Source organism: Siphateles boraxobius, unplaced genomic scaffold (assembly GCF_051911475.1).
Source record: "Siphateles boraxobius isolate OS27281-9 unplaced genomic scaffold, OSU_SipBor_1 18, whole genome shotgun sequence".
NCBI classification, from domain to species: Eukaryota; Metazoa; Chordata; class Actinopteri; order Cypriniformes; family Leuciscidae; genus Siphateles; species Siphateles boraxobius.
In genome coordinates, this window is record NW_027508788.1 from 8,685,397 (window position 1) to 8,711,139 (window position 25,743).

The 25,743-nt window shown below is 42.7% G+C and overlaps 1 protein-coding gene across 8 annotated transcripts in view; it reads right to left on the minus strand.

Moving 5' to 3' along the window:
* The window catches only part of gria1b (glutamate receptor, ionotropic, AMPA 1b), a 66,791-nt gene that overhangs the window by 13,024 nt on the left and 28,024 nt on the right, over positions 1-25,743 (minus strand). For all 8 annotated transcript variants that reach the window (XR_013204927.1, XR_013204929.1, XR_013204928.1 and 5 more), the window contains exons 10-11: positions 23,332-23,538; positions 21,816-22,282 (exon numbers count right to left, since the gene is read on the minus strand). Coding sequence is in view for 5 of the 8 variants with exons in the window: in XM_077233262.1 (XP_077089377.1) it covers positions 21,816-22,282; positions 23,332-23,538 (674 nt within the window). In the remaining 3 variants the exon portion in view is untranslated. The remainder of the gene's footprint in view (positions 1-21,815; positions 22,283-23,331; positions 23,539-25,743) is intronic.

Here is a 25,743-nt window from a genome sequence, read left to right on the forward strand (position 1 = left end):
AGGTCTTCTTATTGGCCAATCTAGTCATAAATGAGATCCGGATCAGAGTTTAAACAAAAGTAAAGTCATTTACAGTCTTTGTTTGGCAGAATTTAATTATCATCACAGCTAAAAATCTCTGAAATATCTCCTATATATGAGCTTAATGAACAGACTGCTGAAGTTACAATAAAACATCTTTGTAATATATAATTGTTTTTCTTTCCTGAAAAAGAGCTGGATGTAGTAAAACTGATCCTGAAGCTGAACAGTTTATGAGAGTCGATACGCAAGAAAAATTCCCAGTATTTTGAAAACACATTTCTTTTAGATGTTATTTTTAATTTAGAATATATTAAATTGCGCAATAACATCAACAGGCAGCTAGCGGATAGTGAGGAGATGTTTGCTGTATGTGACAAAAAATGCTTTGGCCTAAAAAACGTGTGACATCGCTTAGAGCAGCTTTAAATTGAGAAAACAGCTTGTTCCCTTTCAGTCGATAACGTCGGACGTAGTCGACGCGACTGAAATGGGATCACGCTAGGGAGCCTATCATCTTCGAGTACTATTGAACGAGCCAATGTAATTGGCGTGCGTGATTCGCATCACACACTCCGCCCCCGCGGCGCGGGTATAAATACGGAAGTGGATGCACGCACTAGTTGCCTTTCGCTTCGGAGCCGATCGTTTGATGTCTCTGAGAGTGCTGTTGTCTACAACGAGCGAGTGTGTCGGTGTTCTTCAGGAAGACTCTCCCAGTGCTGGTGTTCTACAGCGCGAGTGCAGCGGTGATCGCGAGCTTTGAGCTCTCAACTGCTGTTTTAACAGCAACAAATTTCTAAATGTTTGTGTGTGTTGATGGCTGGTTAGAGGGCGGAAAAGTGAGTGCTTCACTGTTTCAGTTCTCTGTTCAGTGTTGCCGCGGTCATTTCCCTGTGTGCTCCGGCACTGGTGACGGTCCTATTTTCTGAAAGAGCAAAACGGGTGCGTTTGCGTCTTTTTCAAGATGTCATTCCGCCCGTGCGTTTCTGGGTGCGGTCGTTCCCTGTCTCTCTCTGATGATCACAACTGTTGTGTCACGTGTTTGGCTTACAGCACGCTGAGACAGCTTTTGTGGACAGCTCATGTTTTCACTGTGGGAACATGACTGTCGCAGTGTTGAGGGCGAGACTCGCCTTCGTTCGCGGAGAGCGAGTCCCCATTACCATGCCCCACCCTCGGGTGCTGTGTGGGATGGGTGACCGGAGGATAGTGTTGGATGTCCCGCCCGGTAACCATTCCCTGTGGGCTCCTCACTCCTCCCTTCCACTGCAACCACTGGAGCCTCCTGTGTTGTCTGCTGGTCCATCTGTAATGGGTGGGCCAGCGGTTTCACTCGGGGCTCCCCTGGAGGACAGGACGCCGATTGCAGCATCAGAGGGTGAGCTGACTTCTGGAGATGATGACTCGGCTGCATTGTCTCCCTCCGGGAGTTCAATGTTGCCCGAGCCGGATCCAGAATTATCAGCTATGCTGAAACGGGCCGCCGAGGCTGCCGGGCTCGAGTGGAACCTCCACCGTGTCCCGTTCAGTCTCGGTTGGAATCTGGAGTTTGGTATCTTGGGGCGGGCCGCGCTGGTTCTCAGCTCGCCGCCCCAGTGCCTTTCTTTCCCGAAATGCATGGAGAGCTTATCAGGTGGTGAACAGCATCTTTCTCTGCCAGAAACTGCCTGAATAGCTTTTCCCCCTCATTACCCTTGATGGAGGAACGGTGAAGGGTTGCGAGGTGTCCCTCCATTGGAGCGGTCTGTCGACACAGGTGCACCTGTGTCCGGCGGCCGCTGCCTTTTGGGGGGATCCTCGTCTCCCCCCTAAGGCCTGTGAGTTTCGTCCGTTCCGACGGGCAGAGCTTACAAAGCCTGTGGGCAAGCCCCTTCCTCTTGCGTAGGGCACCCATGGCATGCACGAGGGTAATCCAGACCGTGCGCTCATAGGTGAGCACCGCACTGCATCCGACCTCACCCTCCGGGGTACGGGTGTCGTAGCGTGCGTGATCGGTCTGGCGATGTCCACCTTGGTGGTCCAGTAGCGCCTTCGTTGGCTCAGCCTGGTTGGTATGGCGGATGCGGACAAGGTTCGGTTCCTGGTCTCCCCAATTTCCCAGGTTGGGCTGGTCGGCGACACGGTGGAGAACTGCATCAAACAGTTCTCTGCCGCTCAAGCGCAGACGGAGGTCATCCGGCACATCCTGCCCCGGTGGCCAGCTGCTGCCTCCACCCGCCGCCGGTGGCAGCTCCTCCGCCTGCTCGTCGCCGTGGGCGTTCTCCGGCCGCCGCTCCTGCTGGGCCTCCGCAGCAGCCTCCACCCAGGCCTCAGCAGGGAGCCGGCCGCAGTAGAGACGCCCAGCCTGCTCCAGGCGCTGCCAAGCCAGGTGGCAAGCGACAGCGAAAGCATTCCGGAGCGGGCCGCCCAGGAATGGATGAGATGCTCTTGGAGTGGCACGATCACTCCCTCCCCCCGGGTGAGGGCCGGGGGGAGCCTTTGTTTGTGTGTGTGTCTGTTCCGCCGCTGGCTCCCTAAAAAAAAAAAAAAAAAAGCGGAGCAAGCGGTACCCACACTTCAAAGAGAGAGCAATTTCATCTGTTCCTGGGTCCCAAGAGGGCCAGTCTGGCGGGTGTGACCCTGTATAGCCTTACACCCCTCAGCTCCCCCTTGGTCGCCAGCAGGCAGCTTGGTGCGTTCGAGGACCCGGTCATCCGCCTTCTCACGCGCCCCCTGCCGCTTGTGGAGACAGGTAAGTGTTGCACAGCACACTAACACCACTCTCTCTACTTTGCTGCCCCACCTCAGGCTCGGCTACCCCGCTCAAGTCAGTGATAGTCATCACATTAGGTGTTGAGCAGACGTGCTCCTGAAAATTCAGTGATATTCATCACACCGAGTGTTGAGCAGTGCTCCTGACTTGTGCGTGCTTATCTTATCCTGCTGGCGAAGGATTTGATATAGCCGCTCCTCCAGCCGGTACGAAGGCCAGTTGTAAACTCGTTCTTCGTGCTACTAGGTGGTGGGTCGTGACCATCTTGGCCCAAGATTGGTCTGCAGCTTTGACCTGAAAGACATGTGCTTCAGATCTCTACCTCCCGCACCGCAGGCCATCCTGTGTGTTGCGTCTAAGGGTGGAGTATCAGTACAGTGTCCTTCCCCTCGAGTGCTCCAGAGCCCGTTGGGTCTTCAGGTCAACTGGAAGAGAGTAATCTCGCCCACGGGCTGAGTATCTCTTTTCTAGTTTTGGAGAGGTACTCGGTCCAACATGTCTCTCCAATGAGAATGTGTTCAGCTGGTGTTGAAGTGAGAAAGGGTCCCACTGAAAGAACTTTCAGAGGCTCCTGGGGTATATGGTAGTCGCAGCCTTTGGCTCCCTCCATATGTGACCGCTTCAGCGCTAGCTTCACGATCGAGTCCCGAGGTGACCGTGGCAGAGCAGCTCACCCTGTGTGACTATAGTTCATCCCGGTCTGCTGCCAAACCCTCTTCAACAGAGCGGCCATGTATAAAGGGCGTGTTTTAACGGGGGCCTGGGCGACCCCCGACTACACGGGCATTCGTGCCTCGAGTTGTTAGACATTGCGACCGTTGCGCAAGCTTCCCCTGCATGTCACAAACTCACCCGTCACCTCCTCCTTGGAGTCAGACGCTTCTGAGGGCGCCTTATTCCACTCCTCCCGCTTACTCAATCGTGCCGCCATCGAGCCTCACGACAGTTATAGCCAGGGCAAGTGGAGACTCCATCCCCTGGGTCCGGCTGGGTCATGACCATTCCGGGGCCGCTCAGTTGCCCCCCCGGTTTTATTTTTCCGCCAGTGTTTGGGTAAACCGAGCGGACTACCCTTGGACAAACACTGGGACTCAGCGGCCCCAGGGGCCCGCAGAAATGCGTTTAACCCCAGTGAGCCTTCTAAAAGTGACTGCGACTCATGGTCGCCTTGCGCCTGCAAGTCAGTGAAATCATCACTCTTCATGTTGAGCAGATTTGCTCCTGAAACTCAGTGAAGTTCATCGCACTCTGGTGTTGAGCAGCAATGCTCCTGTAGCTCAGTGAGTCCATCACAGGTAGCTCAGTGAATTCATCACACGCAGTGCTGAGCAGAAATGCTCCTGGTGCTCAGTGAAGTTCCTCGCACTCAAGTGTTGAGCAGAAATGCTCCTGAAGCTCAGTGAGTTTATCACACTCAGGTGTTGAGCAGTAATGCTCCTGAAGCTCAGTGAACTTGTCACACTCAAGTGCTGAGCAGAAATGCTCCTGTCGCTCAGTGAGGTTCTTCGTACTCAAGTGTTGAGCAGAAATGCTCCTGAAGCTCGGTGAGTTTATCACACTCAGGTGTTGAGCAGGAATGCTCCTGAAGCTCAGTGAACTTGTCACACCCAAGTGCTGAGCAGAAAATGCTCCTGAAGCCCAGTGATCTTCACATGTTGTGTTGAGCAATGCTCCTGTCTTTTGCGCCCGTCACTTGCACCTACGTGCCATGTCAGGAGAGGAACAGGTCTTCATAGTTGCCCCTTATTGGCCCAACTAGACCTGGTTCCCTTCAACAGCCTTCCTGACTTCCCCTGGAAACTCTTTCGGGGACGGGGCACGATGGCACACGCGTTCTTCCCCCGGAGATTCCGGGCGGTCTTACATCTGAACGCGGAGGTTCAGGTGGCTATCACAAGAACATGTGATAGTTACCATCACTTCTGCGAGCACCCCCTAGAATTGGGTAGCGTGCTTACGCCTTTAGAAGTGGAACCTAGTCGTTGAGTGCGTCTTCTCCCCTGAGGAGATCCTGAAAGCTTTCGATCACTTCAGTGCTCTCTTTCCTGCAAAATGGGTTGCAGTAGGCTGTTTTCCTAAATCACCCTCAAAATGATGTTGCCTCGGTGTTTAAACGACGCTCATCGTGTTGCAGAAGTATGCAGAAGCACGTTCTGATCGTCAGGTTCCTGAGGAGCAAGGTCTTGTAAATCCTTGTGTCCCTCTTTATCCTCTTGGGCCTTGTCCCTGGTGCGACTGCACTGCAGAGACCGCCCCTGAGCCACTGCAGGTAGTGAGTTAAAAATTCTGTTATATCAGTTCTCCTGCTCGCGTGGTCTCTACTAGAGGGTAGGGACTTGCTCGCTTTCGGTCAACGTATTGTGCCTGGAGTCTGGGCCGGCTAACTCTCACAAGCTGAGACCCCGGCTCGGATTGTGCCCAAGGTTCCTACCTCTCCCGTAGTAGGAGCAGGTGGTGAGCCTGCAAGCGCTGCCCTGGAGGAGGCAGATCCAGCCCTGGCTTCTCTGTCCGTTCGCTTGGACGTGTACAGAATGCAAGTCATAGACCTCAGACCAGCTCTTCAAATATCTGTTGGAATTCAGCAGAGAGGGAAGGCTGTTTCCATGCAAAGTTGCACTTAGTGCTTGCCTTCATTTCGGCAAAGATCCGAGATGCAACATGTCCACTTAGGTGTTGAGCTCCTCTATGATGAGTGTAAAGTGCTCCGCCTGGGCGTTGACGATATACTTTGCTAAACAGATTCTAGAGTTGGGGGCTGGACGACTCCTAGTTGAACCGCTGCTTCCCATGGGCTCCCTTCTCATGAAGCCAGTTTCACCGTGAGCCCGGTTCAAGTGTCGGCTTGCTGCGCCATTCCCCTCCTATGGACTGGATACGTGCGCCTTTCTACTCCAGTTGAGTTCCCTTAAAATTGAACCCTGTTGAGTTCCTCCACACCCCTCCGACGTCGGACGTGCGGAACGTCTGGTGTTAGGCCTACCACTCGTAAGCAGTGTGGAACCTGTGTTAGGCTGGGTCCATATGTTGCGGTCCCTTCGGTGACCCCATGTGTGTATTCTTCCACGATACGGCTCCCTGCGGTGAGCCCGTGTCTTCCCTCGGCAGAGTCTCTCTGCCGTCACTGTCCGGTGTGTCTCCCCCCGTTTTAGGCTGGAGCCACCCCAGTGACATTCCATATGTTAGACTGCCCGGTTTCCGCCCAGTTCATATGTGTATTCTCCACATTTCCTCCCTCGGGTTGGATGTGGCTTCCGCAGCGTCCCTTCCTTCCAACGTACGGGGAACGCTTTCCCAGTGGTCCTGTAGGAACAGCAGTGACTTCCCTGGCCTAAGCCCTGTCCTTGGTTTAGGCACTGGAAGGTGGCAGCGTTAGTGGCGTGTTCAATGGTTGATCCCATTTCAGTCGCGTCGACTACGTCCGACGTTATCGACTGAAAGGGAACGTCCTGGTTGCGTATGCAACCCACCGTTCCCTGAAGGAGGGAACGGAGGACGTAGTCCCCTTGCCACTACCGCGGGACCACCGCTGACCCCGGGTTACTCTCGGCTCCTCAGCGAAAAGCAACTAGTGCGTGCATCCACTTCCGTATTTATACCCGCGCCGCGGGGGCGGAGTGTGTGATGCGAATCACGCACGCCAATTACATTGGCTCGTTCAATAGTACTCGAAGATGATAGGCTCCCTAGCGTGATCCCATTTCAGTCGCGTCGACTACGTCCTCCGTTCCCTCCTTCAGGGAACGGTGGGTTGCATACGCAACCAGGACGTTCTCATGGATTCAGACAAGTAATGCACAAGCCAACATTTTTATGCTGAGTAAATTAAAAGTATGAAACTTAAAAAAATTAAACACTAGTTAAACATTAAAAGTTTACTTTTGCTTGTATAACTAATAACAATAATAATAGTATTTTAAAAAGATGATATAATCCCTCATGCTCATGACTTGGTTTTATCTGTGACTTCTTTATGCATGCCTATTAATCTGACTGTCCTCAAATGTTAAAAACATTGTTCATCTTTCACCGCTAATTTTGAATGAAAGTCTTAAATTTAATCAAAGATCCTGTTCTGCCAAGCTTGCACTAAAGTTCTGCTTTCCAATACATGCTGTGCACAATTCCGCCCTTTTTCACTTTCAAGGGAAATATACATCCTCTTCACAGCCTCCAATGATATTATCAGTTATATTAAAGGGGCCCATAAACCACTTTAAATTTTTATATGGAAGCAAAATGTCCTGCATTACAAAGTTGTTGGAACATTGTTGGAATGTTAATAGATCCAAAACAGAAAGTATAGTTCATGCTTTATAATAAAAGTCTGCATTCAATTTAACTGCCATTAACAGAACTATACCTTCTATTATCTTGGAAAAAACAGCACACATTTAACTTTAGCATGTGAAGAGTAAAGTAAAATGACAAATGGATTACGGTTATTTGTATATGCAGGAAAAATACATGGGAGGGTCTTAAATTTGTAAAAGATTATTTAATCAAAAATACACTTATTAGTTATACAAGCAAAAACACATTAAAATAATATGTTCCTTCAGGAATCATTTTATCTTGCTGATTTGACGCTGCTATTATTTCTTGAAACATTTGTTATTATTATCACTGTTGAAAACAGTTGTGCTGCTTAATATTTTTTTGTTGAACAAAGAACAGCATTTATTTGAAACAGAAATCTCCTGTATCATTATAAATGTTTACTGTAATTTTCAATATATGCATCCTTGCGTTCATTTCTTTAAACTTTTGAACTGCAGAGTATATGCAAACATGAATGACTTCATTATGCCCTTCAATATCAAAGATCACAGCATTTGAGAAGATCTGTTCCTGCAGAAAGTTTTAAACCAATTAAATGTGTCCTGCTGAGTAAAAAGTGTGTGTATGTATATATATATATATATATATATATATATATATATATATATATATATATAGTATATAGTATAACAAAAAAGTGTAACAAATACAGTCAAATTCAACCCCTCAAAAATTCTGGGTCTGTCTCAACTCTCTACCTACTTCAGCTTAAACTGTCTCTCTTTCTGTTGTACTCTGCTCATCTTTCTTGTCTCTCTCACCAGACCTGTCTCCTTATTTTCGCATGTCCGCTCAGCTGTAAGGAGTGTGTTATGAAGTTGGCTTCCATTCGGTCTGTCAAACAGACGAGTGCAGCTGTTTTGTGAGGTACGTCCACATTTGCAGAGGTCAACTTCTTTACTTGAGTACTTTTAAAAATGAGTACTTCTGTACTTTTACTTAAGTATCAAAAGTAAAAAGTAAATGTCAATGTATTATTTTATTATTGTTGCATTGTTCTATGTAATACTTACAGTACCGTATGCCTATGAATCTATGCCTGCATACCTAACCTCGTATCAATATCTAATTCATTTCTAGAACACAGTTCCAGTAGTGGGATTGAATGCGAGATTGAGTAAGTGCACTCAATAATGTCCACAATGGGTCCCTCAAATAGTGCCATATTTAAAGTTTTTAGGCTTTTAGTATATGTTAGCCTTACTGTTATCTATAAGCTATTGAGCTCCAAAACAATGACAAATTTGCATTAAGAAGACCAAACCCAATGTTGAAAATGAAAATCAGGTTGATGTCAGAATCCAACATCAGATTGACGTTAATCTCCAATGTTGGACAGACGTTGTATTGTGGTTGAAAATGAAAATCGGTTTGATTTCAGAACTACTTTCTACTCAAGGACCTTGACAGAAATGTAATGGCGTAAAAAGAATGACATTTGTCTTTCAAATGTAGTGTAGGTAAAGTAAAAAGTTTCCAGAAAAAATAATACTCTACTTAAGTACTCATTTTGAGTATCTGTACTTTACTTCAGTACTCAAGTAAATGTACTGTGTTACTGTCCACCTCTGCACATTTGTAAGTAACCAAAGTAAGTACTGCAAACAAAAATATCACCATAAAATCATCATTGTTGTATCTGATCTTAAAAAAGCAGAATAGCCAAAGGATATCTGTATCTGCTATGCATTTTCATATGTGAGAGGTCATGTAACACCTTTAAGAAACTATTGCGGGGCTCAAAAATATTTGAACACACACAACTTGCACATTAGAAGAATGCGAGGCAGATCCCCTAATGAATCCTCAAAAATGAATTCTCAATCTAATCTCGTAGAATATGGGTCACTCCCACACTGAAAGCAAAGTAAAAGGTTCTTGTGGACAAGCACGGTTTCAAACACACCCAATCACGTCTCCATGGAGACACAACGAACCACAATAGAGCTGTAACTAAAAATAATAGTCTCCTTGTCGTTCTACATTGTAATGCAGCAAAATGTCCGTTCCATTACAGGAACGTTGTGACATGCTGATCATCTCTTCGTACTCTGGTGTCACAGTTCCGTTAAACACTGCAGAAAATTTCCAAACACTCGGGATGGCAAGGTCACCTCGACAGTGGGAAAGGCCCGTGCAAGACCTCCCTCCAGGCTTCTGTGTATGTCTGTGTTTGTATTGTGAAATTACACTAATGTGCTTGTGACCTAAACGTAATGTGTATGTGACCTGCTAGTGTCATTGCGTATGGAAGTGTTTGTAAACCGGAGAGTATTTTTGTACGGGGGAAAGGGAATCTGGACAAAGCTGAAGTGACAGTCGGAGGCCCGCAGGAGGAAGGGGGCACCACGGCGCCTGGGTTGAACTGTCATGCTCGCTGAAAGCCTGATGGTCTGACCGCTCACAAACACAGACACAAAGACACACTCCACATCTCAAATAATGTTCCTAAGGCACACAACATGTATCGCTTCCTCGGGGTAACTACTCGCTCTATTTCTCGGTCTTACACACACACTTCTACGTGCTCATATCCTGGAGAGCTCTTGGTTTATTCTTAATCAGGTGTGAACAGACAGATCATCGCCTCCAGGCCAATTTAACTCGTTGGAAAATTCATTGGGCCTTTATGTGACAGCTTTCTTAGGAGTCACATCTACACCATCCCTCATGGTGAGTACTCTTCATACCAAGATTCACAGTAGTAGTTCAGTAGAGGTCATTCTGTCTACAGTAATGAGGGCACTGGGTTTTACTGCTGAAAAAAACTGACATCTGTGGCTAAAATAACTTATATTTTCACTTAAAGGGGCAGAGTGTATTTTCCAAGGCGCCAATGTTTGGTTGGTTAGCACTGCTAAGTTAACTTATATCATATACTGCCTGGTGGTATTTCAACAACTGTAAACGTTACTTCACACTTAATTCAAATAATGTAAGTTTCAGTGAAGCAGATCAGAGAAATTAATCACATTAATGAATCTATTACCAGTAGCACTTTTTCTCAGTCCTGTTCCCAATGTACATACTATGTACATATTATAGTAATTACAGTAATACGGTAATAACTAGGTGTTAGTCATAAATCTAACCTTAACCCATTTAGTTACCTTATATAGTACTTCCTTAGGTAAGTACACTGAGTACACAGAAGTGCAGGTACTGTAAAATTAAGGTAATCGTGATTTCACCAAGTACAATCAGATTTGAGGGACAAGTTTACAGTTCATGTCAAGTAGGGCTTATGTCACGATATCAGATTTTTCGATACATGGTTATCGTGGCCAAAAGAATTCATGATAACGATATATTGCGATATTTATAGAAATCTTGCAAAAATAAATAATACTATCAGTCAAATTTAAATTAAAAAGATATTATCTTATTTTATACTATTATGTACAGTGATAAAGGCTGTCGATTGGCTTTGTATTATATATACATTATTCTTATGAAAATATCAGAGATGACTTGAAGAACACAGTTAAACCATAATACTGTAGCAATGGTGTGTTCATTCTCTTCATGTTAAATCAGTCAAAATGTCTCTGTCTGCGTTTTATTCAACCAAAACGATCACAAATGTTTTTGTCCATATTATGGATTTCCTGGAACTTATTAGTATTAGTAGAGTCTCACTCCGGCCTCGAGTATGAATGAAACATAAATTATATGTGAGAGTTTAGCGCTCCATAATGCTCTTATTGTCCTATTTTGTAAACATAGGATAATACACAATTAGTCATGGCCTAATGGTTAGAGCGTCAGACTAGTAACCCGAAGGTTACGGGTTCGATTCTCAATACCGGCAGGAAATGACAGAGTTGCCTTTGAGTAAGGCACCTAACTCACAATCGCCACAGATGCTCCCCACTGCTCTGGGTGTGTGTGTCCACGGTTTGCAGCGCGTGTGTGTGTTCACATCTTACTATTTCTATTGTGTGGGACCAAAACTGCAAGATAACGGTGGGTGAATAGGTTGGTGGTTTTGCCCCCTAGTTTTTGGAAACTAGCGGAATCAATAAACTTCCACACTGACGAGCTAACTTTCTTAAAGTGCAGGTACAGTGTCTCGTCTGTCATATCCCACAACATGCATTTATGCGGCAGTAGCAGCTGCGTGCTGTGACTGCTTGTGTTTTATGACATGTGGCAACCAGCAATAAGGTGCAATACCGTCACCTACTGTTCGTTGGGATGTCAACCAGACACGGTCGCTGGATAATTTACGTGTAATATTATCATATGTTTACTATTCGTTTGAAAAATTATGGTTATCGCCAATACCAATTAACACGATAATGATATTTCAATTATTAAATATCACAGATTACATCAATACCCGGTATTTTGTGACTTCTGATGTCAAGTTTAGGCTTAGGCAAGGGTTACGTGCTTTACATCAGTGCTATTCACCTATCATTTCCCTCTGATTTTACATTTTAGGGATAAATTATGGGTAGGGATATGAAAGATGTTCCAGGTCCAGGATCAAAAAAATACGTTGATCAAGGAACATTTCTTATTTGTCAAAATCACGGAGACCCTAAACTAATGTTACAGCACTCAAGATGTGTGCTGCAAATGAACACAGGTGGTTCTAACTAACAGGTGGTTTTTAGCAGTCAGAATCTGAAAAGACAGTTCACATAAGCATACTGTTTACATAGCCTAGCTGCTGCAACACTCAAATGTGCTATGAAATGCTACAGTGTTGATGCTAGTGGACGTGACAGTGATAGTGAATTATATGCATAGTAAACAGTCTGCAATTCCCACTTCTGGGTGAACCACTAAAACAGGAGCAGCAATCATACCGCGTGTCGAGTTAATTTATAAACCATCAGAGCTGTGTCAGGCTGCTGGGCTTCAGAAATTCTCTACTCACATTTTGCGCTTGCTAATCATCTGTGCCATCTTCTCATGAGTTTAGATTATGGCACAGCTCGAACTGAGTTTATTGCTTGATTGCCCGTGTGCTTCTCTATTTGCTATCTGTCTCTAGAGACGTCAAAGAGACTTTGTTTTTGGCACCTTTATATGATATAATGAATTAATGAAATCCCTTCATAAGCACCTCATCAGAAACTAATCAGAATCAGAAAGGCTAGATGAGGTAACTGGGATTTTTATGAAGCAATGGCACAGATGAGCTAGAGTGAATAACAATGTGAACAGTCAGAGCTCTGAGTGGCAGCTCTGACATTTGTTGAAGACAAACACATTTTCTGTCAGAGATAAATACTGTAAGCAGCCTGGTGCCTTCTGTCTGGCCAACACAATCCTCATTACCAAAAAGGATTCTGAGATGGTTGACAAATAGCCTCACATTACAAAAACACACAACAAGCACCTTTATGTAAAACCATAACCGCCGGTTTCATAGACGAGGCTTAAGCCTAGCCCCAGACTAAAATGCATGTTTGAGCTGTTTTAACTGAAAGCAACTTGCACTGACAAATCTTAAAATGTGTCATTGTCATGGTTTTGTCTCAAAATGTTCTAAGGCAGGTTTATAAAAGCTACTTAAATGCCCTAATTAAACTAAAGCCTAATCCTGGCTTAATCTAAGCCTTGTCAGTAAAACCGGGCCCAAGAGTATTAAAAAGTTCAAACTATTACAGACACAACTGCCCACAAACACAAAAACTTAAATACTGCATAAAATCGTTTTCTTAATCAGTACTTTTTTCTTGTTTTCCAGTAAAATGATCTACACATCTGTCATAGAGAGAAAACATTGCCTTGAATTAGCATGACTTGCATGTGCAGCATGAATATTGCAACCTGTTATTATTAAGGTCCAAGCACTGAAAGTGCGTAGGCACCTATTGTATTCGTTGGCGTTCTTATTAGGGGCCAAGCACTGAAGGTGTGGAGGCACCTATTGAAATCTTTGGCGTTCCTATTATTATTATTATTCCGTTTTTTTTGTTCTTCTTCTTCTGTATGGAAGTAAAAGGCAGCCCATAGAACCGCTTGCGGTAAAGTTATGAAATTTGGCACACCGATAAGTGGACATTCTGTAACAGTAATCATAACAAATTTGAGGTCTCTAACTCAATCCCTCTATCGCCACCAACTGTCCAAAGTTTATACCCAACTTTTTATACTAATAATAAAAGCCTTGTTTCCTCTGATTCCTTGACTCAAGCCGATTCGAATGCACCCTATGATGTCATTCAGTCATGAAAATCATTCCGCCATTTTGAATTCTCAGAAAAAAATAAAATGCTGTATTTTATGAACGTATCGTTACAAAACTTGGTATGGGTCATCGGCACGATGCTCTGAAAGAGTCTGAGAAGTTTCGGACCAGAATAAAAAAAATATTTAAATGCTTATAACTTTGGATTTGATTGACTTATTTTCACGAGAGTCATCTCCTTACATTCCCGAATCCTTGCCGAGTCTAACGATACCAAACATGCTAAGTTTTGCCCAGTGTTGGGCAGTAGCGTCGCTGTTTTCTGAATCAAATAGCTTTTCGGTAGCAAAGCTCTTTTTTGATCAAGTAGTGCGGTAGCGCTATTTCACGGTATTTGTCAGATCTTGGATGAAAAGAAGGTAAGTAAACTTAAATAAAATCGTGATATAGACTAGTGTCTGTGAATATTAAACCGCTTAAAGACTATTTTAAAAACGAATCAAGCATGTTCTGCGTGTCTCTGTGAATGAATGGCTCAGACGCGCAGATTCATTTACCACGCACTGAAGCAGCACCCATGACGCTTGCGATGTTTTCAGTAATGTATCGATGAACTTCATCTACACAGCCGCTCTGAGAGTCACTTTAGCAGCATTTTAGCTTGATTTGAGAAAAACTATCGTCATATAAAAAAATAAAATAAAAAAAAAACAGACTCAAACCTGTCAAAATAAAAGGTTGGTTTAACCTTTGAAGAAAGTTTTGCTTAAATCATTAGGCGTACATTTTAAATAATTGGTCATTACAATTTAAACAATTTTAAAAAAACTATTTTATAGTGCCCTTAAAATGTAATTTATTTAAAAATTTTAATAAATTATTGTTAAATTATATACGTTTCATGATTTCGATTAATTACACGTTTTTGATTACTAAAATTTTATTTAACCATTAAAATGGGAGTCCAGAAAAATTAAAACAAAATAAAACTGAATTTGGAATGTGGGTAAAAATAAAACAGATTTTATAGGGCCCTACAAACCAGCTTTTTGGTGCATTACCACCACCTTCTGCTCCATATGGTGTGACATCACGTACCAATATCAATCCTTGGGCTGAAACGTGAGAAATGGAAAAAGATGCACACACTCTTGACACCTGGTTTTGTTATAGTTTTATGTAGTGATTTGGTTTTATATAGTTATGTTTTTTTGTAATGTGTGTCAATACATTTATTACAATTTTTGTAATAAATGTCTATAACTCTAAAACAAAATGAGAAATTTTCACCAAATTTGACACACACAATGTATGGGCTCACTCTGAGAACACATTAAAAAAGCAGCGGAACAGCACCACTTGGTGGCGCTACAATAGAACAAAACAAGGACATTGCCATTAATTACAATATAGTATCATAATATTAAATGCTACACTTTACAAATGCATTGTGGCTCATCAGCTATCAGGTTAACCATAAGTTACATTAGCATTAAGATATCTGAGATAACCTAATAAGATAACCTATTCTGGTTAACATGCTTTTGTGCGCTGATTCTTACACTGAAGGCTCTCCACGGCAGTTTGGTAAGTCAGCGTCAACTGAGTGGCGCAAGCTGCTAAACCACGAACCCCGAACCATTCAGGTCGTGGGTTCAAATCCTGTGTGGCACATGCCCAGACCGCAATAGGTACAGTGGCCAGAAGTGGTGCAAAAGTTGCTTCAGTTCCAGACATGTAGTCTACCTGAAAAGTAACTAAAAAAATAAGACATGTGGCGCATATAAAAATTCCTCATTTTGAGGTGATTCTCACTTAAACTATGCTGAGAGCTGAGTACTCTGACTCAGACAATCACATCTGTCATGAAACGCTCTCTGGCAGTGTAATCTAATTTGAGTGTGTTGCTTCATTCCCTCAAGCCAAGGATATACATGTCCAACCAAAATGTCAAACACTAGCAGAGGAGCCAGCACACCCAGAGGCTCACAGCCAATCTGCACATAATGAGGCTAGAAGACCCTATCAGGGGTGTCAGCACTAGCCAACCATTGGTTACGGTTACACTTTCCAAATGGCCAATGCTAAAAAAAAAAATTTGTGAGAACAAGCGTTAATTCAGTCAAAGAGACAGGGAAGAATCAAATAAGGTGCCTGGAGTAGAAAGGTCAGGGAATTTTGAGCCTCAGGATGATTCCTACATCGGCTGATTCCACAGAAACATGTGACATAAACAGAAAGGTTTACTACTACTGCAAAACAAAGACCTTGAGCTAAATTTGAGAGGTAGAGTTAGAAATACACTTTTTTATTTGTTTCATCTTTTTAGATGCATGAGCTATATGTTTTCAAGGCCTTAATTAATCAGGCTTTGGTTCCCTTTCAGTCGCTCATGTTCGACGTAGTCGACGTGTCGAATTATTGAGATCATGCTTAGGGAGCCTGTCATCTTTGAGTACTGTTAAAACGAGCCAATGAACATTGGCGTGCGAGATCTGCATCTCACATTCCGCTCTGCGGCGTGTGCAAGTGGATGCACGCACCAGTTGTCTTTCGCTTCGGAGCCAATCGGTATCGATGTCTCTGAAGAGTGAAGTTTTCAATGAGCGAATGTGTTAATGTTCTTGTGGAAGACTCTCCCAGTGCTGGTGGTTCTACAGCACGAGTGCAGTGGTGATCGTGAGCTTCTGAGCTCTTAACTGCTGTTTTAACAGCATCATTTCTGTGTGTTTGTTGAAGGTTGGTTAGAGGGCAAAGAAGTGAGTGCTTCACTGTTTCAGTTCACTGTTCAGTGTTTCCACGGTCATTCCCCTGTGTGTTCCGGCACTGGTGATGGGTCTCATTTCCTGAAAGAGCAACACGGGTGTGTTTGCGTTTTTTTTCAAGATGTCATTCCATCCGTGCGTTTCTGGATAGGGTGGTTCCCCGTCCCCCTCTGACGGTCACAATGGTTGCATCACGTGTTTGAAAAAAAAATATATATATAGTTTCACCTCTTGGCTGTCTCCTTCCACCCTCAAATTGTATGTTTCCTCTATGAATTGACACACATCATTATGCAGTGGATACAATCCATGGGGAAGCACGACTTGATCGTCGGGTTTCTGAGGGGAGCAAGGAGTGAATATACCTATACTCTATACCTTCTTGGGACTTATATCTGGTCAGAGCTCCAAATATCTGTAGTGAAGCTGATGGCCTGCACATCTTTTAATTGGTCTGCAACGTGCGAGGAAACTCTGGAATACAGCTCAGGCAAAGCGGTCTCAGAAATGTATGTTCTAGATGGCAAACTATATCGTGGTTCCAGATGTTCCATGAGGCGACGGAAACCCGTGTTTTCAACAACAGAGAGGGGCTGATCATCTAGAACAATGAATTCAAGTACCTTTTCTGTTATTTTTACAGCTTTACGATTCTGATGTGGAAGTTATTCTTGCCTCTGAAACGCGTCTGTCAAGGTCAGCTGCTTTGACTCATTCTTTTTCCGTTTGATTTTCGCGAACTCCTCGTGTTCTTTTGCGTGATGCTTCTGAAGATGCTTGATTAAATTTGTCGTATTGTAATTGGAAACACTACTTCCACCTCTTGAAACGTTGGCTTTGCAAATATTACAATTTGCAGCGCTACTCGTTGATGTATCAAGGGTAAAATAATTCCAAATCAGGGACATGTTTAACGCACTGAGGTACTTTGAATGTAAAAGGTTCCGCCTCAACTTGCCTGTCACACTCACGTGTGATTGCGCAAGCAGCACAATGTATTTTAAATGTATTTAATTTAAGGCAATGTTTAAAAATAAATAATTTAGTTCTTATAAGAATTATTATACAGTAGGCCATCGTTTATTGCCGTTCATTCATCAATCATTGGTAACACGGTATCGAATTTGGATCGGTCTTGCATCACCGATATCCGATCCATTCAAAAAGCTTGGATCGGCGCCGATACCGATCCAGAGTATCGGATCGATGCATCTCTAACCTGCACGCATTTTCGGTCGACGAATCGTGCCTGGAATTCGGGCCAGCCAACTCCCCCGGTTACCTGAGACTCCAGCCTGGATATGTGCCCTAGGATCCTACCTTTCCTTTTAATAGCTGGACAGAATCCACAGCCCCAGGACCTCAGACCAGCTCTTGTCTGTTACGAAGACCAGCAGAAGGGGAGGCTGTTTCCAAGCAGAGTTGGCCCACTGGATAGTGGTTGCCATCATCTTGGTGAGTTTACCCAAGCTGCACTGTGCCCACCTGGGTAGTGAGCCTCTCCAAAGAGAGAGTATAGCTCCTTCCTGGGCGTTGACACTGGGTGCCTCGCTCACAGATGTTTTAGAGCTGTGGGCTGGGCGACACCAAACACGTTCGCTAAAAAAATAGTTTGTGTCGAGCCAGTTGCTTCCCATGGGCTCCCTTCACATAAAGCCAGTTTCACTGTAAGCCTGGTTCGAAGTGTCGGCTTGCTGCGCCATTCCCCTCCTATGGACTGGATATGTGCGCCATTCTTGCTCCAGTAGAGTTCTTCTTTAGCCGAACCCTGTTGAGTTCCTCCACACCCTTCGGCAACGGAAGTGGCTGAGTGTCCGATGCCAGGCCTGAAACTTGAATTGAACCCGTGTTAGGCTGGGTCCCACATGTTGTGATCCCTTCGTTGATCCCATATGTGTATTCTTCCAAGGTACGGCTCCCTGCGGCGAGCCAGTGTCTTTCCTTGGCAGAGCCCAGTCTGCCGTCACTGTCCGGTGTGTCTCCCCCCGTTATAAGCTGGAGCCACCTCAGTGACATTCCATATGTTGTACTGCCTGGTAAAGCCCAGTCCATATGTGTATCCTCCACATGTTACTTCCCTACGGGCAGGATGTGGCTTCCGCGGCGTATTCCTTTCCAAAAGAAAAGGAACGCTTTACCAGTGGTCTTGTGGAACAGCAGTGACTTCCCTGGCCTAAGCACTGTCCCGTCTTTGCCTCAATAATGCGGGAGGATCAGAAGGCTTTTGTCTAGGCACTGGAAAATAGCAGCACTAGTTTTAATTGGGATCCCAATCAGTCGACACAACGACTACGTCGAACATGAGTGTCTGAAAGGGAACGTCTCGGTTATGCATGTAACCCTCGTTCCCTGAAGGAGGGAACGGAGACTTAGTCCCGTCACCACTATTGCTGGACCACCGCTGACTCCGGGCTCCACTCGGCTCCTCAGCAAAAAACAACTGGTGCGTGCATCCACTTCCATATTTATACCTGCGCCGAGGGGCGGAGTCTGAGATGCAGATCTCGCACACCAATGTGCATTGGCTCGTTTTAACAGTACTCAAAGATGACAGGCTCCCTAAGAGTGATCCCAATCAGTCGACACGTCGACTACGTCTCCGTTCCCTCCTTCAGGGAACGAGGGTTACATACAATACATAACAGAGACGTTCTTTAATATTGAGTGCACCAATTAATGCCACCATTTAGTGGCTTCTAACAACTTTTTAACTAGGGCTGTCGCGATAACCGCAATATCTCAGTACAGCGCTCCTGACAGGCCAACCGCAGAGGAATGCAAGTAACCCCAGCAACCGCGAACCATGTTTTCTTTTTTCATAAGGCCACCCTTCGTAATTCGTACCATGTGTATTGAATGTTAAATAAGTTAATAATGATAACAAGACTGTTTATCATGGTGATTTGTACAGAGGATTCGTGGATTTGGACCTAAGCCTAAACAGACACTAAACAGTGAATGTGTTCGACTGAGCGCATGCGATTACCTGCGTCTGTCTTTGAAGTCAAGGACATTCGTGAATCGTGAAAAGGTTGCCGTTTCCAAGGAAAGCGAAATATTTGTCGTAGGCTATCATCCTTTTAACGTGTAAGGGTATTTACCATGAATGGCTTCAGCGCTGGTCAGCATTACACAGCGCGAGAAAGCCGTGGGGGGAAAGCAGCGAGTCACGCATGAATCAATGCCATTGGTGTCTATTAAGTGAAGCATTGCTTCAGCTTTGCCCAAAAGTGAAGCATTGCTGGCCAGCTGAGCCTTGAAAAGTGGAGCTCAAAGTTAAAAAATAATTAACACCTTGTTTCATTACATCTATCATTTAAGGAATCAGCTTTTTTGAACGTTTTTGTTGAATGAACGGTTTAATGACTCACTCAAAGACAGTCCGTTGGCATAACAACTGCGCGCTGAGTGACAGTCTTTCAATGCGCAGAGACGCTGTTTAGTTTCAGTTACATTGGTTACATTGTTTTTGTGTATGCTGACCACATCATAACAGGTATTTATATACAACAAATAAATATAAATAAATAAATGGCGGTAAAACCGCATATCGCGCTATTGAGCCACTCAAAATTACCGCAAGGGAAATTCCTTCACCGTGACAGCCCTATTTTTAACTAATGTTTTAAATATGTAGCTTAACAATTAGACAGCCAAAAATATCTAAAAATATATTTGCAAATATTTAAATCACAAACCAATATTGGATAAATATAATGGCATAAATATAACATCAACATAGTTATATAATATTATAAAATACATATTTATATTATAAACAATTTACCATTAGTAGAAAATGTTATTGTTGTAGTACATTGATCATGTAGTTAGTATTTGTCATAATAATATTTATGTGTCAAAAAGCTGAAATAAAAAAAAAATAGTTCTGGATATAGGTTATCAGACTCAATAAAATCTGTATCTGTATTGGTCATAAAAATCAGTCAATATCTAATCTTTACCTTCACTTTAAATAAAATCTTCTACAGGGGCGTCGTCAGGCCCTTTTTAGGGGGGCTTCAGCTGACCACAGCACACATTTCCACTTTCTTCTAGACCATCTGAGATGAGCTCAGGCCCAGAGAACTCGTCGGCATCTCCACATAGAACTGACTTAAAGCTTTCTCCTTGCGTAACAGAGATTCAAGTGGCATTTCTTGATGCAGCATCAGACTGTGTTCAGTGAAAATGGTTTTCTAAATTACTTCTGAGCACATGTGTCTGTATTTAACGGATTAGCATGATGGTATCTTGTGCAATGCCATCTGAGGGCTCAAAGGTCACGCACATTCAACAGAGGTCTACTGCCTTACCCAACACAGACTGAGATTTCTCTGGATTCCCTGAATCTTGTGACAATATTATGTATGGAAGATGATGAAAGGCATACATTCTTTGCAATCTTGCATTGAGAAATGGGATTTTTTAATTGTTCGACAATTCTCTCATGATATTTGGCACAAAGTGATGAGCCATGGCCCATCTTTGCTTAAAAAGACTGAGAAGCACTTTTAGACCCAAACATGATACCCTCAACTATTACCAATTCACCTGCTCATTGTGGACTGTTTCAAAAGAGTTGGATAATTTAATTTGGATAATCTTTTCACTTTTATTTGGTCTCTGTCCCAAATTTTTTGGGGTGTGTTGCAGCCTTCAAAATCAAAATTTGTTTTTATTTACAAAATACAATTATGTTGGTCAGCGAAAACATTGGAAAACGTTTCTTTGTACTTTTGTCAGTTAATAAAAGGTTAAATAGAATTAACAAATCACAGATTCTTGATTTTATTGCATTTTACAAAATGTCCCAACTTTTTCTGATTTGGGGTTGTATTTCTTATCCTTTTTTTGTTCTTAAAAACGTCTTGAAATGCACATCAGAGAAATACATTTTTTTTAACCCCCAACCAACCTCAAATTTAGGACCTCTTTGATTATAAGCCCTGTCTACGGCCCTGTATTAGGCACAAGATCAATAATGAATGTGTAGCCTACATATTGTGAATGCATTTAATTAATTTAATTACCTAGATTTAGTAGCTTTCAGTAAATAAACGCGTCTGAGAAAATGATTCATAAGCAAAATCAACCTATCATTTGACCCTATGTTTACTTTCTTCACTGACAGACACAAATGAAAAGCCTATATCAGTCAAAGCTCAGCTTTAGGAGGGGAAGATATAGGGCAAGATAAAAACAAAGAGAAAAAGAGTGTGATGCTGATGAGGAGAGAAAAATAATCAGCTGCCCACTGACATGGTTTTAAAGCTGTTATCCAAATTTTTTGGTCTTCAAAACATCTTAAAATATGTAGATCAGAGAAATCAAAATATCAAAATTTTCTCAGGGAAACCCAGAACCCCCCTATTTGCCCTACCTCACATATGGGACCACAGTGACTATAAAACCCTGCCTTTGCATGGTAATTAAACTGGTTAATAGTGAGCATTAGATCCTTAACCAAAGTGTTAATTTTTTTATCATTTAAAAAAAAATGATACCCTCATTGGGGGCTTAGCCCCCCTAAAATGAAAATCCTAGTGACGCCCCTGATCTTCTATATAAATATAACCTGAGAATCTTTTCATCATGATGTGCATTTCAGATGTAGTTCAGGGACAGTGCAATGCAGCAGGCGATTAAAGAGATCATCTTTATTTTACAACCCATTTTCTCTCACACAGATGTTGTTTGTGGAGTATGAGCCAAAAAAGTAGCAGTGGAAGATGAAAAAATTATGACAATGCTGATCAAAATGGTTATTTTTTTAATCTCCACCTACCTTGGAGAGATATCACATCCTTGCTGCATAAAGGCTCCCAGGGAAAACCACAGGCTGTTGAAGATCCCAAACTCATTGTTGTGTTCAGGTTGCTTCTCCTGCTTCTCCTCTCGCTGATTCTGATTTTGACCGTGCTGATTTGGTGACTGGTTGGCCTCTGGTGATGGTGGTTGGTTCTGGTTCTGGTTTTGCTGCTCCATTCCATCCTCCTCATCATCTGCGTGCCACTCATACGGACTGAAGCGACTCACCAAGAATAGCACCACACTCACGCCAATGTAGGCAAACACAATACACATCCAGATCTCGTACGCTAGTGGGTCCAGGAAGGAGAAGACACCAGGCTTGGACTTGGTGGGCTTCTTGATCATGATGGATATACCTAAGCTCATGAAGGGTTTGGAGAAATCGATGACCTCCTCTCTCACCAAAGTGATGGTAAGGGGGGCGACAGCTACGTCTGCTTTCTACAAGACAATATGATTACATCTTTAAGCATGGATAGAGTGCCCATTGACATTCAAGCATAACATTCATGTTTTCAACAGCTTCTCAGAAAGTGATGAAATCAAACATTCAAAATGTGTTTCACAAAGCTTTGTGATCCAGTTTGCATACAACAAGGCTGTTCCTCTGTAGGTTTTCATAAAACACTAGAATTACAAATCAAGCGCAAACCAACAAAACGATTTTCCACCATTTTAGAAGCAGCTGAACATAAAAATAACTTCAAGTGTTATGAATCACTACAGAGTCAGTTCTACTCAATGCTGCATTCTCAAGAGAACCCCTCATACACTACGCTTCATAATAATGCCATATTTTCTTCAAGCAGAAGAGAAATCTAACGAACACTGCTTGACAACACTGAGCTGGAGTGTTCGCATTTAGCCCAATAAAGACAGACTACATCTGACACTGCTTAGCATTCCAAAGCTACTAATGCTGCAGCCTTAGGGTAAAAATCCACTGAATAAAAAACGGAGTGGCTACAAAAGCGAACCTCACATGCACCTAAGTTTTGCTTATAAGTTTATAAATAATATATATTTGCCTTCATTAGCAGTTATAAGACTCTTTGTTATGTTGCAAAATTGCCAGAAAGTTAGACATTGCACTAACATGCTCTGACAGTAGGGAAAAACTACTTCATAAGTGATGAGACAAAAAACTTTTGTTCAACCTGAGGCATTGAGGTTCGGACACACAGTGTGCTGTTCTCTTTTCTGCGGCACTCTTTGCCAGCTTTAATACTTATTTCGGAAAAGATTCTTGTCACTGTAACAAATCTTACCACCAAGGAATGGAGCTTTAAGCCAAAGTGACTCTTAATGTATGCTAGAGACACGAATTTAATATGTCATGTCTGTAAAATAAAATAAAATAAAATAATAAATAAATAATAATAATAAATAAATAAATAAAATACAGACAAACACGAAAGGTTAAAATAATTAAATAAATAAAAATCCTTGCCATACAGAAATGACAACAATCAGAGATAGTAGCTACTTACACCATACACTAATTCTCCAACCATCCCATTCCACATCAATGTCTCTGCGTCTCTGGCTCCATACTTTCCGTCCCCCACGAGTTCTAGCCTGTAGGAATAGCCGACGTGCTTGGCGATCTCTGCAGCCAGCTCCACGCAATAACCCTCATATTTGTCATTCCCCACCAGCTGCTCATGATTCTTCTTCAGCATTACATATGGAGATTCCTAAGGAATAAGAACATGTTTCAGGAGCAGGTTATTTCCTTTTCCGTGTGGTAGCATGGGCCAGATCACTCTATTGTTTGGTTACTCCATGATTTAGAGTAGTTCTCAGGGTTCTTCCATAAAATTTTCAGGAGACATTCATGGAGTCAACAGTGGAATTTTATTTACTGCAACACTTAACGTACTGACCACACATTGTGCAAAAGAAAGAAAGGGGGGAAAAAACACTGAATAATTAAATGGGACATCAGCACATTACTGAGTTCTGGGTCTCAGATGTTTCTCAGGGATCCCTCACCAGAACTAACTCAGCCACAGAAAATGAAACCCTTTTAACAAACCAGACCAAACCATTCTTATAATTACAGGGGTCTCAATTCTCATTCCATTACATTAAACTTACAAGGGAACAATATATACATACACACAAATTTAAATAAACAGAAAAATCACATTTACAATGAAGCAATAATGAAAATACACTTAAACACACAGAAAGAACCTCTTTTAAACGCATTCGAATTAACACACGACCCATTTCGAATTAACTACATTCCCCATAGTTCCCTATTGAATATATAAAGGACTCCAGGAAAAGCCGCACCCTTTTAATTCCAAGCTTTTGTTCCATGCTGCAGTCATGGATCCTGGTGGAACCACGGGTAAGATGTATTCATACTAATAAACATAAATAAAAAGTGAACCCATATCTTGGTTGTGGTCTCATTTACTCATTTACTAGCGTGACCTCTAGAAATAAACGGGTATTGGCTTTGTTGCTCCTGAAGGTTTTAAAAATGTTAAAGAGACAACGTAGCTCCTCCAGTTCCAATGTTTTGGGCAAATAATATTTAAAGAAACAAAATAACTACATAAAAATTAAAAGTTCATTCAGGGTGGCCTTAGCCATCACAGTAGTTGAAGAGGCTTGAAAGGAAATCTTGCTTCAGCTACATCAAATGTTTTCTGCATTTCCTGCATATTTCTTGGCTTATAAATAATTGAAGAGTAGCATTTCAGCTCAATCATACAGAATGCACAGAACAACATCAACAGAAAAAAACATCCAAAAACAATTTAGGTACATATACAGTACAGTATATATACTAGGGGTGTGATGAGACTCTTAGCTCACGAGACGAGACACGAGATTGGGTTTCAAAGAACGAGATGAGACTTGTGCACAGAATTTTTAAGAAATCCTCAATGACAAAATTCATGACTGGAAAAATAGTCTGCAGGTGCTATTTGAAATGTTTTAATTAATCATCTTGTAATGAATGTGAATGTCATTTCAGTTCTACATTCTGAGTATGAATTATCATATGCATTGAAATACAACCATATCCAAGCACTGTAAAAGGTTTTGCCACAAACTCAACTGACTGGCTTCTCTCCTGTATGATTTCACATGAGTCTCTTAAGACCTTACTGTACATGAATTATGAGCTTCCAGAACTTCTGATTGAGGCTGCGTCCTTTCCACAAACTAAACAAAGAAATAAAAACAGTATAAATGAAATTTAAAAAACAGTTTTTTCTTAGTCTGAAGTGCAAACAATAAGTGCAACCATATTAAAAGTTCTCTCTAAATATTCAAATTGCTAAGAGCTAAGAGCACAACTACAACTACACAGCCCAGCCTAAGATAGGTTTGATATTGGAAGACAGGCTATTGTATGTAACCTAATTTGCGTGCGTTTTACTTTCGCTTTCAAATTCGCGATCACACATACTCTGTGTATAGGGAGCGGTGGTGCTGAGCGTGCATTCTACAAGATAAGACATTTATCAGACACTTAGGATCTGTTGCGCAATGAATCCTCCGTCATGGTCTTTCTTGTCAGTCATCTCGCCTTGCTCTCGCCACGTGATTAGTGAACTGTGATTCCCGTTGCACTGTGTGCGACTCTGCAGGTCGTACTGGATGAGCAAAGGAGATGTTTACAATAGTTTAGAATTAAGGTGACTGTTATTCAACCGAAAATAAAAGTTTTTTACTTCTATAAAAAAAGCAAAACAACAGTGGAGAAAAACCGTTGCAGTGTCATATTCTAAGCTAATTTCACCCTCACGCTCCGTCATGGCGATATCGCGAGACAGCTTTTCACCTCAACGAGAAATCTTGTCACATTTTAATATCGTGAGATCTCGTGGCATGAGATCTCCTCACACCCCTAATATATACATACAAGTACATACACT